Raw genomic sequence first — 20,418 nt, forward strand, 5'->3', positions numbered from 1 at the left:
GGGCCAGTTGGATTCGGAGGAGACCATTATCCACTTTGAAGTTGACCAAGGCAACTGAGCCCTAGGTACCACCAGCCCTGGGATCTCTAGGATTACAGACTGAACCTGCCACAGTATTGCTAGAATGGGTTCCCTGTGTCCCGAGCAAGGTGCTGCTACATTCTGGACTCTACACAAAAGTCATTTCTGTGACCACCCCACCTAAAACACCCCCTACTCCATTCTATATTTGCCCCATGTCACATGTTTTCTCACTGTTTTGCAGACAGGAAGCTGGCATTATCTGCCCACTTGTTTAATACCTGATGGCATAGTAGGACATGAGCAGCGTGAAAGCAGGTCTGTCTTGTTCACTGCTATGTCCCCAGCCCTTGGCACAGTGCCTGGCACATAGTAGATGCTCAGTAAGCCTCTGCCAACTTACTAGCTGTGAGCCCTTGGGCAATTTCTTAACCTCTCTGGGCTCAGTGTCCTCCTTTAGAAAATGGTTCTGAACATACTGTATACCCCCACCAAAAGTGGTTGTGAGGGTTCCATGAGCTCATGTACGATCACAATCAAGTGCACCTTTTAGACAGGCCCTACTATGCGCCAGGTGAACAGGATTTTCCTATAGGGCCTGGGCTGTTAGAGACACAGGAGTCTGAGAGAAGATGCTCCCTGGGGCTAGAAGAGAATGAACTTGGAATTAACAATGGCTGGCATTACTGAGCACCAACTCTCTGCCAGCTGGCATCTAAAACACCTCTCATTCCCCACCTGCTCCATAAGGTAGGTCCCCTTAGCATCAACATCCCCATTCAACAGTCAAAGAAACTGAGGTCCAAAGAAGATAGGTAAGTTGCTCAGGGTAGATAACTTGCCAGTAAGCAGCAGATGTGGCATTTGACCCCAGGCCATCCAAGCTTTGAACCCCCCTGCTCCCCAGCCCTCCCGCAGCTGGGGTGAGTTGGAGGAGAGGCTCGGAGGTATGCACTGGAGCACATGGGTGCTCTGAATCCTTCGGAGTCTGTCCCCCCAACCAAGTCTGGGGTCAGGCACAGGCCAATATGGAAAGCCCCTGGCCTCTGCACACCTGGGCCACCTCCTGGCTTTCTCCAGAAGCTGATGGATCACAGCTGGTATATAAGCAGAGGCAGGGAGCGGGAAGGCAGAACTGGGGGTGCTGAGAATGGCCGATTCCTCTGTGCCAGGAGCCCTGGGAGCCTGGAAATGCCAACTCGGCAGATCCAACAGCAGCCTCAGCATCTGCCACGAAAGGTTCTGGGCTCAGCTGGTGGGGAAGAGAGGGAGGCAGGCAAGGCCACTGTAGGGTGGGAGAGGTGGCAGGCAGGAGCCTGAAAGTCTCAGAAAAGGAAATTCCCTGCCCCATGCTTCAGAAGGGGCACAACTTCTAGACGGGGTTGGTGAGGGGATAGTGCTGATATCCCAAAGGCTCTTCAAGTAGAGCTTTCTATTATGCTCCAGGCCTCATACTACCCTATTTAACAGGAGCTCTCACTAGTTTCAGTTTACAGAAGTGAAATAGAGGCACAGAGAGGCAAAGTGACTTGCCCAAAGCAACACAGCTTGAAGAGTTAAAACTTGGCTCAGGGTGACCCAGGCCCAAACTCTGAACCACGTCACTTGCTTTTATGTGGGACACAGGTGTGGGGGTCTCTTAGCCACTCCACTCCCCTTCTAGAGGTTTCAGGGAGCCACTTAAGGTATGACCTTGTCAGGGACAGAGGATAGGATATTAAGGAACATCTCCAGCTTTAAGAAAAGACACTTTAATGAGGGAATGGCGAGGCTTGTGATAGGATAGGCACTCAATTATCCCCAAAGGCAAAAGGAAATCTTGAGGGCTGACAACCCAAACTCAGGCCGAAGAGGACTAGGGTGAGGAGGGGGTCATGAGGAGGTTTTTCACTCAACAGTCTATTCATTCATTCAAGAGATAGAGTCATTGAGCCCATTTATTTGCCCAGCACTCTGTAGATCATGGGGTGTGGCAGTAAAGTGAGTGGATCTGGGCTCCCATTTGAGGAGCATTTGGCCCTGGAAGGGGGAGGAAGAAGGAGAACCCCTTTGGAGGGCCCTCCCCTACCTACCCCAGCATTGGCACCTTTAGCCCTCTTAGAGGGAAGGACTTTATGGTTTAAAATCAGAGCTTTGCAGCCAGATCAGCCTCGTTTGAATCCTGACCCCTTAGCGGGGTCTCCTTAGGCAACCATCTTGCCTCTCTGAGCCTTGGTTTCCTCTTCCATAAGATGGGGACATCAGTAGGGCCCCATTTGGCCCTGGATGTGGTGGTTGAGATGATGGTTAAATTAAGTAATCCACACAAAGGGGTGGATTTGGCTCCCGGCACATAGTAAGTGCTCAATAAATGTCAGCTAGCATTATTATCACATGGTTCTCAGAAATGTGCTCCTTGCCACCACATGTCATGTCTGTCCTGGGCTAGATCCCAGGGTCAAGCGGAAGGGTGGGGGGAGTGATAGCAGAAAGGGGAACTAGCCAGGAGGGAGGAAAGAGTGCTCTAGGCAGCAGGAACAGGTCTGCAAAGGCCTTGAGGTGGGAGGCTTTGAGGGAAGAGGGTAGAAGCTTCAGGAGGGTCTGTGACCTGGCCACACACCTGACCTCTCCAGCTGGCCCCTTCCTGGAGCCTGCTGAGGCTCTGAGCTCCTGCGCCAGTGAGGAATGAAGACTGAAGGCTGCCAGGGCCTTGGCCATGGGAGGGGAGGCAGTGGGGCTAAGCGGTTGGAGGCCTGCCTCTGGAGCAGACCGCACTGGCTGTGAGACCTCCGACAAGTCACTTAAATCCTCTGGGCTCTGCTTCCTCCTCTGTAAAATGGGGCTAACCATCGTGTCTGCCTGAAAAGGCGAGTGTGTGGATTCACTCAGGTAATATTTGGAGAGTGTACACATCAGTCCCTGGCCGAGGGCCCAGAGTCGTAAGTGTTCCTTAAATGAATAAAATAAAGAAAAACACGTGTGGCTGTGATAAGAGGCCTGCCACTGGGCCCTCCTCTGGACTGCAGGCACTGAGAGCAGGGAACCTGGGCACGGCCGTTCTGCCCAGCGCGGGGCTCCTCCGCAGAAGACCTTTGCCCTGACCAGACTGCCCTGGCCCCGCACGGCTGCCTGAGGCTCTGGCTCCACCATCTTCCTTTCTCCCATCTCTCCCTTCACAGGCGCCAGACCCGCGCCCTGGCTGAAGGCAGCCCTCTCTTCTCCACAGGTCTTAGCTCCCATCAAAGTCTGTCCCTCCCCCTCTGCGTTCACACCTGATTCCCAGAGAACCAAAGTGGCCCAAGAGAAAACCCCACACCCATCAAATTCCGGAGAACCCGCTGTGTGCCCTGAGGGCAAGACCAGCTCTGTGAGTCTCGGGGTGCAGAGCTTCACCTTTCTCCTACCTTCTCCCCTCTGGCCCCGAGGAGGAGGAGGGCCTGGATAGAACACACTGGAGAAGCAGAGCCGCGTAAGTGACGCTTACCAGAAAAAGGGCCCCATCAGCGTGCAGTGAATGCATTTGTGGCCACTCTCCTCCTTGGAATTCATACAGAATTCCATTATCGGCTCTGGACAGCAGCTCAGGGACTGTCTTGTCTCATGCCCATTTGACAGATGAGAAAGCTGGAGCCCAGGAAGGGGGAGCAGAGGGAGTAGTGCCGGGGCTAGAATCGGGCTGCTCCTTGCCAACCACAGGCAGTGAACCCTGCCAACAGGATGCCCCAGTCCCGCTATAGATGCGCAGAGGGAGCCGCAGGCAGGGGGCCCTTTTGCCAGCTCCCTGGACCAACACAGCCCTGAGACCCATACCCAGACACGAGTAGCTACCCTCCCTTCTGACCGGCAGAGCAAAGCTGAAATGTGGAGGATACCAGTGCAGACTAAGGAGGGCAGGAGGGCCGAGCCTGCAGTCCCCTCTAGCGAGACCCATTATATCAAGCCCAGGACTCCTGGGGAGGCAGCCAGCAGGCCACATGGATCTTGGACCCTCCCCAGCTCCTCCACGCCGACCTTGTGGTCTTGAACCGGTCATTTCAGCCTCGTGTGTAGAATGGGGTGTAACAGAGTCTTCTCCCACGAGGCCATGGTGAAGCTTAGATGAGTGAAGATGTATAAATTAAAATAGTCAACAATTATCAAGTCAAGTTACTGTGGAACTGCTCTGTGACAGGCACTGCTTGAAACATTTCACAGGTACATTATTATGTAATCATCACCCTTGTGAGACAGGACCTGTTAATACCCCCATTTTACAGATGAGCAAACAGAGGCACTGAGAACCCCACCACTAGTGAGTGGTGAGAACTGAAAACAGCCTGTCTCTGAATCCCTCCAGCTAAAGCCCCTGGCGAGGGCCACTTCTGTGGAGGGCAAGCGTTTAGAACAGTGCCAGGCACACAGAGCCGCCCAGTGATGCTGCCGTTGGTAGAACAATAATTATTATTGTCGCAGGGGACACTTGCCACCAGCAGCGCTCTCTTCCCAAAAGTCAGAGGAATGACTATCCTGATGTGTTTTACAAAATCTAGCAGTTCTTCTCCTTAGAAAGAAGGGAGTAGTTAGCAAGTGCTCAAGGTAAACGTTTGTGGAACCGAAACATTTAATGGTCTTTTTAGAAAACATGAAAAAAGGGGGGGGGGGAACCCACAGGCCTCCTGTCCTTCTTTCACTTTTCTAGGCATGTTTATTTTTATTTTGGTTCTTAGTTGCAAACGGGCTATGAGAGATTTCTGGATTCTACGTCCTTCACTTAACGTGATTCCATGAGCCCTTCCCTCATATGACAATTTTTACTGACTAGAGAGCAGTCCATCTCACACGTGTCTTCTTCACAGCCCCCTGCGATTTTCTCCTGTTTGGGGTTTTTATTCTGGTCTCTGATGCTGCGGCGAACATCCCAGAGATTAAAGTTCTTTACTTATTTGATGTGATTTGGAGACATTAGTTTCTCTGGAACCAGGAAGCCAGTGTTAGGGGAGATTTAGGGGACCAAAGTCCCTTCTTGGTGTCCCAGTGATGAAGCTGTGATAGCCGTTGTGTATTTCATCCACGTTTCAGGCCTCCCCACCCTGTAGATATTCTTGAACCTCAATTTCTGGGCCAAAGGTTTTTTTCTTCTTCTTCCTCTTCTTTTTTTTTTTTTTTTTTAAAGATTTTATTTGTTTATTTGACAGACAGAGATCACAAGTAGGCAGAAAGGCAGGCAGAAAGACAGGAAGGGAAGCAGGCTCCCTGCCAAGCAGAGAGCCCAATGGCGGGGGCGGGGGGCTCGATCCGGGGCCCTGAGATCATGACTTGAGCCAAAGGCAGAGGCTTTAACCCACTGAAACACCCAGGAGCCCCAAAGGTTTCTTCTTTTCTGCTAAAGGGGCCTAAGCCACCATCCAACCAGAGGACAGAGACCTGGGATTTTATGTTCAACCTGGCACTGGTGGTCAACAGGACCTTGGAGAAGCCCTGATGACAAAGAGCCCAGTCCCAGCTCTGTCCCTAAGCCACTGTGAACCTCACAGTGTCCCTAAGCCACTGTGAACTCCCTGGGTTCAGTGTCACGGTCTCTTTGTAGGAAATGGGAACGGTAGGACTGACAGGCAGGCAGAGATGAGCTCATGGGCACCCAAGTGTCTTTTTTTTTTTTTTATTCATTTGAGAGAGAAGGCCCACAAGCAGGGGGAGGGGCAGAGGGAGAGGGAGCCCAAGGCAGTCCTTGATCTCCAGGACCCTGCGATCATGACCCGGGGGCCGAAGGCAGATGCTTAACTGACTGAGCCACCCAGATGCCCCTGACCCAGGTGTCTTATCTACCACACTGGACTAAGCACGCCTAGAAGCAATCTCAGCACAGATGTCACCTCTTCCAGGAGACCCCTGCTGGCCACCCTGGCTAGGCACCATCATTCTCCATCCCCTCACCCAGTACTATGTTCCTCACAGCACTGAGCAACTACTTGAAAGGATATTGTTGATATCAGCATTTTCTTCTTCAGTGTCCCGCCACAGTCCCTTGAATGTCCCCTCCAAGAGAGAAGGGATGGGGACCGTCACCACTTACTCCACAGAACCCCACAGATACGTGGGGTGCTCCAGGCACAACCGTAAACACGGAAGCCACATGTATTGAGCACTACTATAGGCCGCATTCCACTCCAAGTCTTTTATATATAGCAGTTCTGGTAATGCTGCCAAGCCCCTGAGCTGGCAGCAGTTATTATCCCCATTTCGTGAAGGGGGAAAGTGAGGCACAGAGCCGTTGAATAACTCGCCCATGGTTCCATAGCTGGTAAGGGGGGAAGCAGGGGTGTCCCACTGTACATTGTAAAAGTACGCTGAGCCAAACATGGGACAGAGTCTCTGTCCCCACCAAGCTCAGGGGCTGAAGGGCAAGCTGGGCTAGTCCACCACATAGGAAGTCGGGATACTTCCTACAGGAAGTGATCCCTCAGCTAAGACCTAGGGGTGTGCTAGGATGAAGTGAGGAGAAGGACAATCTGGGGAGAGGAAAGACTGGCCAAGAGAGATAAGCCAGTGGGCACCAAGCCTGAAGAACTAGAAGTGGCCCGTGTGGCTGTAGTAGGGAACTCAGGGGTATGCCATGAGTCAAGGGGTACGATCATCTCAACCCTCAAAGATTAAAGTTAAAAAAAAAAAAGTCCCAGGGAGCAAACTGTATGAGGCAGTATAGCTGGGAAGATGGGCAATGCACATGCCACCCCCAAGATCATGCAGGGCCTTGGCAAGCTCAAGGGCCCAGATTTTATTCCAAGATTCTACATCATACCTCAAAGACTGTGCGAGCCCCTCACTCATTGGTGCCCAAAGGCCATACAAGGGTTTCTGGAAATTTCTGCTGACTCACTGTAGGACCTCAGGCACCTCCATACCCTCTCCAGGTCTTAGTATCCCAACTGGTATTGAATGACCCAATCCCAAAAGCACATCCCCACTCCATCAGCCTGGCATCCCATAAACAGAATGCTATTGACCAGTGAGATCCTGGCATTCCTGGAGTCCGATTCTGGGACTCTTGTGCACAGGCCATCCCATACTTGCTGAAGCCAGCCCACCACCATGGCACTTTGCCAAGCAGTCTCTGGGCAGGGGGCTGGGTTCTCCTGCTCCTCGTTCCTCCCAGATATAGGAGCTCCCCCAGGTTTTGGCCGGATGGTGGGGTGGGGGGGATCTACTCAGATCCTCCTGGAGACAAAGGAGCTGACCTGCAAAGAGTTCCAGCGGGAGCCCCGCTCCCCCTCCCTTCCCCCCTCTCCCTTCCCAGTCCACGTGTCTCTATTGTCTGCTCCCCGCTTCAGGGAAAGACACAGCCTCTGGATGTGTCAAAACCACCACCCCCCGGCAGCAGGGAAATTAATTACTGGACGATTTTCACTTCCTCTTGCAGCGCCTGCCTGAGCTAGGCACCGGAACAGGACCGAATGAGCGGGGCCAGCATCCGCATGGGGGACTTGCTGCCCCCACCAGTTCTGGGAGAAGAAAGTTAAACCCCAAACCCAATAGGGCGCTTCAGTGGGAGGTCAAGCTGGGGTGGGGGTGACGACTTCCTCTAGTTAAAACTGAGTGTCTACACTGGCCACTTCTGAATTGGGGGAAAGGGAGAGGACTGGAGGCAGGAGGGTCGCAGCTGGGGAGCTCACACTCTTTTCTTTGCATCCCCTTCCCTGTGTCCCCATGTGCCTGAACCCCACCTGCCCAGACCACTCTCTGTCCTCTCCCCCCGGCTTCTCCCTCTATCTTACACTTTTCTTTCCCTTTCTTGGCATCCCTGAGGGGCTTTCTTTTTGTGTGTCTGGATCTCTCTTTCTCCCATGGGTGTGTGAGCGTGTGTTGCTACTTCTTTCCATCTCTGTTTTCCTATGTTTCTCTCTTGTGTCTTTTTGTCCTTATCTCGGTCTCTATTTCTACCTCTTTCAGTGTGTGTGTCTCTCTTTCTCTGTATGCCTCTTTCTGTCTTTCTCTGTGTATCTCCTCTCTCCCTCTCTCTCTCTTTCCCTCCTCCCCCCCTCCCCACTCCTCTTTCTCCGTCTCTCTATATCTCTGCGCCTTTCTCGCCCTCACTTTCTCCCCTCCTGCCTGCCCGCTGCTCCCTGCGCCTGGCCTGCCCCCACCACTGCCGGTTCAGGGGAACGTGTGCGGAGCGATTGTCCTGGGGGACATTTGATGGATTAGAGCGCTGAACAGTTCCATTGCTAGGGGACCACCTGATCTCCTCCAGCCTGCGTCCCATATAAAGCCGGCAGCCGGAGTGCTGAGCACAGCTCCAGCGATCGCCCGTCTGCGCGCCGCCGCCGCCAAGCCCGAGCGGGAGCCCGAGCCAGAGCCGGGGCCGCCGCCACCGGTGCCGGCTCCGCGCTGCCGCCCGCCCGCCCGCTGGGAGCTGTCCAGTGCTGAAACCCCGCGCCGACAGCCAATCGCGCCCGACTGGCCGCCTCCCCCCACCGGGGCCCCACGCAAGTGCCCCCGCCGAGCCCCCCGCCAGTCGCACCATGCCGCGCTCCTTCTTGGTAAAGAAGATCAAAGGGGACGGCTTCCAGTGCAGCGGGGTGCCGGCCCCCACCTACCACCCCTTGGAGACCGCCTACGTGCTGCCTGGAGCCCGGGGGCCGCCCGGGGACAACGGTGAGTAGGACCCGGCGGGGGGGGGGGGAGAGGGAGGGGAGTTCGAGCCCTCCCCATCTCGGGCCACGAGGAGGGGTGCGCGCGGTGGGGAACCCCGGGAGGAGATTTCCCTAGCTGTGTGCGCCTCCCGGGCTTCCCGAGGGCCGGGCGGGCGGGGCAGGGGCTAGGTCCCTACAAAGGGAAAGTCGCAGGGTCGATCCATCCCACAGCCACGCGCCAGCCCGGACTTTGAAAGTTGTGGCCCTAAACGGGGCTGGAGTGAGAGGTGGTGAGAGAATGGAAAGAGAGAGAGAGGCACCCACGAAGGGCTAATGCTGGGGGGGCTAATGCACAAGGCAGTCTGAGGGTCCTCTCTCCCTGGTGGAGGGAAGGAGGCTGGCTGCCTGAGTGTACTGCCCTAGTGGGGAAAATAAGCAAGCCAGGACTACCAGTCCCTGGGGAGATAGGGCTGGCTCCTTGGGTGTAGCTGGGGGCACCCTCCTTCCCTTCAAGCCTGCTCCCCCTGGCGATGCCAGACAAGTGTACCCAGGCCCCCTCTCTCAGCAACTCTTTTGTTACCCTCAGCCACATGCCTGCCAAAGGCTGGGCCTGTCCTTGGGGCTGCAAGAAAGAGGGGATTTCTAGGAGGTGTTCCCCTAAAGTGGCTCCTGATCCCCTGGGCTGCACTCCTTCCCCACTCCAGCTTCTCAACCCCCTCCAGAGCCAGCCCTGCTGTTCCTTGTAAGTCCCCCACCCCCAGCACACTCCATCTCTTCTCAGAGCAAGTTCCTGCAGGGACAAGGGTTTGAGGGACAAGAGAGGTCATTCAGCCTCAGAAAGGGGTGATCTCTGAAGGGTATGGAGAAGAATCAGAGACTGCCTGTGTATACCCCATCCCCCATCAAGGGGATCACAAAAGGGTTCTCCTCTCATGGCCCATACCAGGCAGGTATCTGGAGAAGAGGCATCCCTTTGGCACTAAGAAATCTGACATCACATGTGGCATCAGCTTTGGGGTGTGTGGAGGGGAGAGGGGTGAGGGAGGAGAGGAGAGGGGAGGGGAGAAAAAGAAGAGAAGAAAGGGCTGGGGTGGGGGGTGGAGGGAGGTGAGGTGGTGAAGGCAGGGGAGTTTTCACCTTAGGGATTTCCAAGCACTTCACCCACATTCCATCACTCTATCAAGCCAGGTAGCAAGAAAGTGCTGGGCAAAGGGCTCTGTGACCTCATCAAGGTCAAAGAAATTAGGGAGTGATCAGGGATACAGCTATAGTTTCTCAGCCTTGTGCCTCCTCCAGAGAACCAACCCCCTTTTTCCATTGCCTATATGTCCCCTTATTCTACTGTCCTCTTTTCTTGACCCCAGGGCCTCTTGGGGTCAAGGACAGAGGCCCAGGGATATGGCTGGGCTTATATGAGTGCTGGCAGGACAGAGGGTAGACCTGGGACCATGCCAGGGCTGGGGAGTATGTGTGCTAGGATCTGGGTAGGAACTGAAATGCCTGCAAGATGAGGATGTGGATTCCTTGGGGGACTGACACAAAGCCCTAGGCTCCCACCCCCTGGAGCCCCAGTGGTCCTGTCCCCAGGCCAGTTGAGGAAACCCAGAGAAGCTTAGAGAATTTCTCTTGCACAGCCCAAACTGCAAACTATTCCTCAGGAGGGTGACAGGAGCGCCTGGCTTTGAATTCAGTCTCAAAAAGCTTTGAAAGGAACCCTTGAGTGAATCGTGGTGGGGTCAAGGCAAAAGTTGGAGCAAAGCTATCAGCAAGGGTGTTCCTATGGGGGTTCCACCGGGTTCGACACCCTAGAACCTCCCCTGTCTCTGGCCCTTTCCCCCAAAGGGCTCTAGACTAGCTCCCTAGCCTCCAGAGAATCCTGAGGCTGTTGTGATAGTCTGATATCTGGCCTGGAACTCTGGGAGACTAGGTCTCTGACTCACTGTGTGACCTTAGGCAAGTGTCTTCCCTTCTCTGGTCCTCTGTCTCCCCAGCAGCGAAAGAGTTTGGATGCTGAACTAAGTATCCTTCCAACTCTGACAAGCTCAGCTTTTGTGAAGGTCAACTGTGAGATGGGAGGCACTGGAGATGCCTGGATGAGGGTCTAATGGACTGCAGGGGGCCATTGTCAGGGTCTCTGTAGGATTCTGTTTGCCATCCAACGCCTGGCTGAGGGTGGCAGAGTTTCTGAGACCAGGTATTTCTTAGCTTCATTCTCTGCAGGATGCCCCACAACGAGGACAGGCACCCTGGCCTAGCTGCTTTGGCAGTGCCTGCGGTAAAGGGCCTGTGCCAGAGACCGGGGGTGACCCTTCAAGCCTGGGTATGGCTGGGAAACACAGGGTCCGCCTCATCCTGTTTTCAAGGGCCTCTCCTATCCCTGGGGTGTGGCTAGACTGGACAGTGAGGCTCCCTCATTCCATGGGTGGACAGGGTGCTGGGGGTCCTCAGAGAGCCTGCCGGCTAGTGGCCCGTTGTCTCCGCTCTGCCGGAAATAACCTTGCTGAGCGTTTGAGGGAAGTGTGAAAAATTGCTGAGCCGACGTTTTTCTCTCCCAGCGTGTGTAAGTGTGCTGGGTAAACAAGGAGAAAGAGAGGAGGGGGGGAGGTGAGGAGATGGAGGGAGGGAGGGAGGGGAAGGGAGGGGGAAGGGGGGAAGGGCCTGGGGCTGGAGATAGTTCCAGTTATTAGAAAGATCCTCTTACAAGCCATTCCTGCAGCAACGGCCACAGGGTCAGGATGAAGCTTGTGGGAGGGGAAGCTGGGGAGGGGTGTAGGGAGGGGGCCTGTGAATGTGGAGGTCAGAAGAACCACAGGCTCCTAACTGATGGAAGATGCAGGGCCCCAAATAAAAGAGGTGTACTCCCAGCTCAGGGAATGCCTGGGAGTGCTGAGGATTCCTGGAGGACTCCTCCTACACAAATACACACACACACACACACACACACACACACACACGGATGCTCTTCTTTGCCTCCCTACTCCCTCCCTTTTCAGCCTCTGAGGGCTGGGCAAAGGGTGAGGCAGGTGCATTGGGGTTCCAGGCCGCCCCCCACCAGCCCAAAGAACTCCGAAATAGGGAAGGGGAAGCCTCCCAAATTTAAAAAATCTCCAGGCCTTTCTGCATAGCTCCCCAAAGAAGGGAGACCAGATTTAATTCCACCATCCTGCCCAATACAATGCCTCATTTCTCCCCCTCCTGCTCCTCTTGCTCCTCCACTGTTTTCTGCCTCGGTGCAGCCTCCCCTTCCCCTCCTCTTCCCTGGGTGATGCTGAACACAGATTCAGTCTTGTGAGATGCCAACTCACATCCCCCTAACCCTCTCACACCCTCGTCCTCCAACTCCGTCAAGCCCGCCGCTTTGCAGGCGCTGGGCCCCCACCCTGGGGAAATGCTGGGCACTCTGAGCTATCCCAGAGCGGGCTGCTGCTTATCTATCTGCACAGCAGTAGTCTCCACGGACCCGAGCGAAGACAGCTTCACTCCCTCACACTCTCACACCCTAACTCAGAACTCCAGCCGGGCTCCGGGTCCCCCTTTCTCTGTATCCCCAGCCGAGTCCTGCCTCCATACTCCTTCAGAGTGCATCTGACCCAGGCAGATGAGGGATCAATGCCAATCCAATAACACAGTTGTCTGCCCTCCACAGCTACATTAAGCCTCCCCAGCAGGCCGGGGAAGCACTCCTACTCTTGCCCATGGGCTTATCTAGTTGACCACATTATACCAGCGCCCACATCCTCTCACTCCCTCTGATGGCGCCAGGGAGTCGCTCCAGGCTGGGCCTGGAAGCCTGGCTGAAAATCCCCAACACATCCACCCCACACCTCAGAAAGTCCATCTTGAGAGCAGGGATGCAAAAGGGCTGCCCCAATCCCTTGGCAGAGGGAGCCCAGAGAAGGCTGGGGAGGTGCCCAAGGACACACAGCAGGCCCATCTGGCTCTTTAACTAGCATTTCCCCTGGCGTCTCAGTCTTGGTCTAGGTCCACGATACAGGTTAGAGACATGTCAGAGGTCCAGGTTCAAAGTCCAGGTCCAATGTCTAGTCTAATGTCCAAGTCCAGATCTGAGATCCAAGCCTAACAACCATGTTCAACCTTAATTCCAAGGTCTAGGTCCAAAGTCAATGTGCAAGGTTATAGGTCCTATCCAATATTCAGAACAAATTCATGTCCAAGTTCAAGTTTCAATGTCTAAGATCAGGTCCAGGTCAATGCTCAGGTTCAGGGTCCAGGATTAAGCCCCAGGTCGAACTTCCAGTCCAAGGTCATGTCCAGGTCCATTCTCGAGGCTTCCCAGGCTCAAGTCTTAGACCCACCATTATTTTTCTCTGTGTCCTTGGACTAGTCTTCCCCTACTCCAGCCTTGGTTTCCCTTTCATGAACTCAAGCAGTTGAACTTGCTCTCAGCTCTGACCTTCTAGGGATCCAGAAATTTGACTTTCCTAAGAATTAGTCAGTGGGAATATGGAATAACAGGGCCCACGTGGGATATAGAATCTGGGGCCCACAGCCTCCCCGAAAACCTGGGGTCACAAAGGGGACATGAAGGCCTGGAGCTGAGCATCCGCTCTTCAAACAGTCTCAGTTTGTAGTTCCTGAGGGAGAGCAGAATACATCAAGTCCCTATGTCAGCACAGCAAGTTACATATCTCAAAGACTCCCTGCACCCCCTAATCTCCCCACATGCTGTGGGCAAAGGGCAGTGAGCATGGGGGGTGGGGGTGGGGGGGGTAGAATTATCTCCAAACTACAAAGGCAAATGAGGCCAAGGAGGCCCATCACTCGCACGAGGTCACAAGGGCATAAATGGTGGACCCAGTCACATCTCCCTGTTGAGCGCTTCATCTACACATTCTAGGGACATTCACAGCCTAGAGGTCCTCTGGGGGGCACAGTGAGAGAGATGGGGCCCCTACACTCCCTGACCTCCCTCCCAGCTGTCTCTAGCTGCCAGCCTTTGGTAGGAAGGGAGGTTGGAGAGGCCCTCTGATTGCACCTCCCTGGAGTAGAGAGGGTAGGGCAGAAAGCGGGAGGCTTGGAGAGCCTGCATGCATTGTGCAAGGGCCTGCTGAGATTCCCCCCAAGGGAGCACAAGGCTGCTCCACCAGCCAGTGCTAGACAATTCAAGACCCTTAGCCACCTACTCCTATCTCCACAACCTCTTGAAAAATCTTTCCTATTGATTCCTGCAGAGCTGTGGACCTCCCTGTGGGCCACAGGAATTGGGTCACAGTCAGGAAAAAACAGAATATGTGGGATTTCTGGAGGGGAGAAAGTGGGGAGGGACTCTGGAATCCTCTAGACACTCCCTGGGCCTGGGTCAGTGGGCATCAGCCCCACACCCTATAGCCGTGGTCATGTTGGGCCAGACCTCATTCTGTCCCCTGATCATCTGGACTCAGGGACCCCTCCCCAGTGGGCAGGTGTACCAGCTGCCAGGCCCTTGGAGGAGGTGGGTGTCATTTCTGGTCCAGTGCCCAGGGAACAGCTAACAAAGATGCTATAATAAGGGGAGGGGGAGGTACCAGCCCCTTTGCCCAGCTCTGTGAGCAGACAGGAGAAACTATTTTTATCCCGCTTTGCTGCTGACAGACCTGGCTTTCTGCTCAGCTGGCTGGAGCTGATTCTCGAGGCCCGAGGCCCTGGCACAGCAAGCAGCAGCTCTAAATATACCCGTGCAGCAGCCCCTCCAGCTCCCACCACCAAGCAGGGCTGGGCCCTCCTCAGGAAAGTGGGCCACCTGGAAAGCTGGCCCACCACCAGGCCCCTCTCTTTTTCTGCCCATCTCAAGGCAGGGAAGTGGGACGGGGGCTGGAAATTCCCAGCAGGAAGTTTGGGACCCTAGGAATCTGGGAGAGACTAGGAAAAGGAGTCCAGGACTAAGAGGCAGAAGGCTGGCCTAGCTCTTACGAGAGCTTGTGACCAAAGAGCTTGCTTCGTGACCTGAGGTGGGTCAAGGCCCCTCTCTGAGCCTCAGCTTCCACAGGGCACGGTAGGAAGTGACTATCAGGTTCCCTCAGACAGGAGCTAGTGTGCACAAAGCACTGAGCAGGGCACCTTGTATACAGTAAGTATACTCAGTGTCAATCACTACTTGTACTGCTTTTATTTGCAAAAATTTACAAGGGGCAGGAACATTTTCCCAAGCAGTTTCTCCACAGCCCCAGCCCCTCATCAACCCCTCAGACATAGGCCAACTAGGTGATGTTATCTGAAGAAACCCACTGCCCCTTTGCCACACCAACTGTAAACTTCCCACCACCAGCAGTCTCCATCCAGTTGGGGTGTTTTGGAAAAAACACATACTCTGGAGGGTTGTAAGCCTAACTCCTCTGCCAGTGACCTTGGACAAACCTTCTCCCCTCTCTGGGCCCCCAAGCCTCTGGGCGTAACATACTGCCTGGCACAGAGGGAGGCTGACAGGAAGCAGTGGTAGGTAGCAGTGGTGGTATTTACTCAAGATGCCCCCTGCCCTCTCCCCAAGGGGCCAGTCCGATGAGACTGTGACTGTGGAGCACCCGGCACCTTAATATCCATGAAATTCCCTTCCCACCACTCCTTTGAGTGCAGGATTTTTAATTTTTTAATCAATTCTGGACTTTCCATCTAAAGTATTAAGACTCATAAGCAGAGAACACCAAAAGTCATTCTCAGGTGACACGTGTATGATATCGCTGTATCTCCAAAGTGTCCCTCCAAGTGGCAGGGGTGGCTCTGATCCCTATCCCTCAAATAGGGGATTTGAGCCCAGAGAAGCTGTGTGACTTGCTCAAGGTCACACAGCTAGGATATGGGTAAAAGAGCCAGGATGAGTGTGCCCCTGGTTTTCTCTCTGGGTCCCTGGCCATTCCTGCCTCTATTGCGACCCAAACAGGAGAGCCCTGTCTCACCCTGTCAGGTGGAGGACAGGCAGCTCAGCCATCTCCGGTCACCTGTGGAGCAGAGGAAAGCACCCCAAACCCATCTGGGTTCCATGCACAGTCAGAGCACAACTTAGGAGTGTCCTGAAGGGTTCTCCAGGGTTGAGGACCAGAGAGGTGAGGTGCTTTGCCCAAGGTCCCATAGCAGCCTGAGACACCCGTGTGTGTCTCCTTCTACTCCTGGTAGATTAGAAGGATATCACCAGAAATGCAGGGATGATAATGATGACAATAATAAAAGCAGCTTGAGAGGCTATTGTGTGCCAAGCATTGTACTAAGCACTTTATATGCATTAACTCATTTAATGCTATTATATGCTATTATATGCTCCCTTACACATATGTGGCACAAAAAGGTTAAATAACTTACCAAGGTCACATAGACAGGGAGAAGTCTAGGCTGATCTGAGGAGGATGAGGTGGAGTTGAGGGTGTTTGTGAAGGACAGGAAAATGGGCATCCCTGAGGATCTATTCTGCCATGGGGCAGAGTGAGCCTTTAAAGCATACCAGTCAACCTTCTTCCTATACAGACCAAATCCAGAGAGGTTAAGTAACCTGTCCAAGGTCACAAAGCAAGTTAGAACCACCTAGTCCTAATGTGACCATGCAAACTCTCATAGAACCCCCAACTCCACCCCACCCCACAACCCATGCTGAGCTCCACAGATGCGGGGAATCAGGTCTGGCCTGCAATGCCCGGCCTGAAGCCAGTTAGGCATCCATCCCTAGGCAGAGGACCAGCCTTTGTTTGAGGAACCCCTATTTCTATATAAAGAGCCCCCCAGCGACAGGAGTACGGTGCTGCAGTGCTGCAGGCTGCCACCAGAGGGCACCACGGGCAGGAAGCCCAATTTGGGTGAGGACTTGCCTGGTTCACTGAACTCCTACTACCCCACCAGAAGTTTCCTCACCCCAAACATGATGTAAAAATTACACATCCTGAGGAAACAGAGGCCCGGAGAAGAACATCAGGATGTGTCTTGGCAGGTGCCAAGAAAACTGCAGTACAGAAACCCAGCTGGGAAGGTTATTATTATTACTAATAATAACAGCACACATGGATCAAGGGTTTGCAATATGCCCAGCACTGGGGTGGGATCCTAGCTCTAAGTTACTTGCTGGGCATGTTACTTAATTACCTTGTATCTAAATTTCCTGATCTGTAACATGGTGCCAACTGGAGTCATGAGGATGGAATGCATTCGTGCATATAAAGCCCTAAAACAGCATCTGACAAGTGCTCTAGCATATTCATCACTATTTCTTCATTTTTCATTCACTGTTTATTTACTCATGGACTCCTTGGTACAACTGTATGCAGGCTTACATTATCCCCTATTTTAGAGCTGGGGCAAGAGAGGCACAGAGAGGTCAAGCAGTTTGTCTAAGGTCACACAGCTGGGCACCATAAAGTTGGAACTCCATTCAGGCAGCCTGGTACCAAGGTGGTGCTCTCAACTAGTATGCCATCCTTATTTCATAACAGAACATGCAAGGCGCTGGTCACAAGATCAGCGATCCCCTGCAAATGGAGATCTATCCCCTGAGGCACAGAGAGGGGCATGACTTGCTCAAGGTCACCCAGAATCTCTGCGGGGAATCAAGCTGTCCCAAGAACAGCCAGACAGAATGGCTTGTAGCAGATCCTGCTGGGCTGGGGAGTGAGGCTGGCCTGGCAAATCTTTATCACCGTTTATCACCCATTTCACAAATAATTTACCTTGTGCCCACAAGATAGGGCACCAGGGATAGCAGGTGAACCACCCAGCTGTAGCCCCTGCCTCGGGGACCTCTGGGGGTGTGGAAAACAAGGGGAGCAGTGCAGTAGATCCCAATCCTGGCTCCATCCCTTGAACAAGTACCACCACCTCTCCATGCTTCCATTTATGTGTCATAGAAGTGGTTTTGTGACATTTGGTCAGGCGAGGGGAGTGAAGCGCTTAGCACAGGGTCCGGCACGCAGTAAGTGCTCAGTAAATATTAGCTATTGTCATCATTATTCCTAGTAGTTACAGTGGAAATATAGGAGAGAGGAGGTCTGGGAGTGTCTGAAGGTTTTTAACTTAGTCTGAAACAATATTCTCTCTGAATGTTTTGGGGCATGAGTGCAAAGCTTGATTCCTGGCCTGGGAGGTGGGGGAACCTCCAAACCAAAGGCAGACAGGAGGGGAGGATTGGGTGCTGAGAGGCTGGGCAACCTTCCCTCCCCAATTAAAAAAACTGCCAGCGTTTCTCTGCAACCAGAGCCCCTCCCTACTGAGTCATCCACCCCCACAATCCCAAACCACTTCTGTGTGCAGTGGGTCCTGTGCCAACATCTGAAGGGAAAGAAGAAAAAAACAAGGGGCCTAACCTTGTCTTCAGGGTTGGGGGACAGTCTGCACAGACTTTATTCTATCACCATCCCAGATCCCAGAGGAGAGGAAAAGGTACAGAGGCTGAATGAGGCAGGATGTTTCAAGGAAGGAAGGCTCTGAATCCAGTTCCCAGCTTACAAAGTCCTCTTCCACCTGCTTTCTTGAGTTGGGGATGTTGAAGGTGAAATGTGGGGAGAGCAGGTCTCAAGGTCAGAAGGAGAGGGTTAAATCTCCTAGTTTGCCCAGCTTTCCCCAGCTTGAAACCTCAGAAAGGGGCCTAACCTTCACTGTCCTCCTGGAATCAAAAGACAATGGACACACAACCTTGGTGCCAGGTTCATAACTTTGTGCCTACCTGCCAGAAATTCTCCTGGGAGCCCAGACCCCAGGGTCCTCTTGGGAGGGTGCTAGGACCAGCTAGGTCTTGAGGGGAGAGACAAATCAAGGTGGCCCCTGCAGTTGGGAAGCCTCTGTGGAACCCCCTGGGAGAGCCTCAGTCTGTCTACCCACCAATCACACAAACCCAAGTAGACAGGATTTCTGGTCCGACTATGAAGAGGAGGGAGGAAGAGGGGGAGGTGAATTCTCCCAGGGAGACCCCAGAATGTTTCTAGTGGAGCTGGAAGCAAAACAGGCTTGGGAGCAAGGACAAGAAAGTCCCCTTCCTGGACTGCCTATAACATGCCCCACACTTGACCTCTTAAATCCTCTAGCATCCCTGGGAGGTGGGTCTATCAAGATTTTTAATTCATTTATGCAACATCTACTTATTGCACACCTTTTTAAAGCCAGGTACACGCTGGGCACACAGAGTCAGCCCTTGGAAGCTCATAGTCGGGTGGGAGAGGCAGACAATTAAGTAATCTTCAGTGAAGTCACTTTTTTAAGCAAGCAAAAAGTGTAATTATAATAGCTAACATTTATATAGCAATTGCTGTGTGCTCCCTCCCTCCCTCTCTTTCCTGATTGCCTTACACGGAAAATGAGGATGATAACAATACCAACTTTGCAGGGTCTATAAGGGTTGAATGAGTTAACACACATAAACCAGAGGCAGAGCCTGGTGCACGCTTAACACACACTTCTTTTCATCACTTAACTTCTTTTCATCACTTAACACAAAGACTCTGGGAGGCAGTGTCCAAATATAAGCTCCATTTTGTAGATGAAAAAACAGATTCAGAGAAGTTATGGCAAGCACCAAAACAGCAGAATGTTGTTAGAACAAAGACTGCACGGCCTTTGGCGTCAACCTGCTAAGGCCTGCATCTTGGCTCCATCACTTACTAGCTGCGAATTTACAGACTCATTTTGTCTTCATCTGTAAAGTGGGTGTAATACCAGTAGGAGTTTCACTGCGTGGTTGTGAGCACTTCAGAAAATAGTGAGCACACAGCCGGTAGAACCGTGGGAGCACCGTGCTCCGAGAGGGTGGTGCAGGGGTTGTTTCCATCGTGGGCCACAGAGAAGGAATCTGAACCCAGGCAGGGGGAAAGTGCACAGCAGAGGCCACTGTTTTACCAGTGGCCAGTGTCTCCCAAGCGCGAGCACGCGGACGCCCCGAAGGGAGGGCGCGCGGAGTGACTGGCCCTCTGCAGCACCTCACCTTCGTCCTCGCTCCCTTCCCTCCCCTGCAGGTTATGCCCCGCACTGCCTGCCCCCCAGCAGCTACGATGCGGACCAGAAGCCAGGCCTGGAGCTGGCGCCGGCCGAGCCCGCCTACCCGCCGGCGGCCCCGGAGGAGTACAGCGATCCGGAGAGCCCGCAGTCCAGCCTGTCGGCGCGCTACTTCCGCGGGGAGGCGGCCGTGACCGACAGCTACTCCATGGACGCCTTCTTCATCTCCGACGGGCGCTCGCGGCGGCGGCGCGGCGGGGGCGGCGGCGGGGACGCGGGCGGCGCGGGGGACGCCGGGAGCGCCGGGGGACGCGCGGGGCGCGCGGGGGCGCCGGCGGGCGGCGGGCACCGGCACGCGTGCGCCGAGTGCGGCAAGACGTACGCCACGTCGTCGAACCTGAGCCGCCACAAGCAGACGCACCGCAGCCTGGACAGCCAGCTGGCGCGCAAGTGCCCGACGTGCGGCAAGGCCTACGTGTCCATGCCCGCGCTGGCCATGCACGTGCTCACGCACAACCTGCGCCACAAGTGCGGCGTGTGCGGCAAGGCCTTCTCGCGTCCCTGGCTGCTGCAGGGCCACATGCGCTCGCACACGGGCGAGAAGCCGTTTGGCTGCGCGCACTGCGGCAAGGCCTTCGCCGACCGCTCCAACCTGCGCGCGCACATGCAGACGCACTCGGCCTTCAAGCACTACCGCTGCCGCCAGTGCGACAAGAGCTTCGCGCTCAAGTCCTACCTCCACAAGCACTGCGAGGCCGCCTGCGTCAAGGGGGCCGAGCCGCCCCCGCCGCCCCCTGCCGGCGCCGCCAGCTGAGCCGCCCGCTGCCCTCGGGCCCCCACCTCCATCTCCGTCCTCTAAGCGCCCCAGCAGCGTTTCCCTGCCCACGCCCCTGGGAGGGTAGGGGGAAACAAC

General features: G+C 54.3%; 1 protein-coding gene across 1 annotated transcript; it reads left to right on the forward strand.

Annotated features, from left to right (window-relative positions):
• Nucleotides 1-8,395: 8,395 nt before the first annotated feature.
• On the forward strand, nt 8,396-20,418 carry SCRT2 (scratch family transcriptional repressor 2). The gene is made up of 2 exons (XM_045084010.1): nt 8,396-8,631; nt 19,526-20,418. Exons 1-2 carry the CDS (start codon nt 8,499-8,501, stop codon nt 20,317-20,319), a joined length of 927 nt encoding a protein of 308 aa, XP_044939945.1. The 5' UTR covers nt 8,396-8,498; the 3' UTR covers nt 20,320-20,418.

This window comes from Mustela putorius, unplaced genomic scaffold (assembly GCF_011764305.1).
Source record: "Mustela putorius furo isolate JIRA1106 unplaced genomic scaffold, ASM1176430v1.1 tig00000743_pilon_pilon_pilon, whole genome shotgun sequence".
Classification (NCBI taxonomy): Eukaryota; Metazoa; Chordata; class Mammalia; order Carnivora; family Mustelidae; genus Mustela; species Mustela putorius.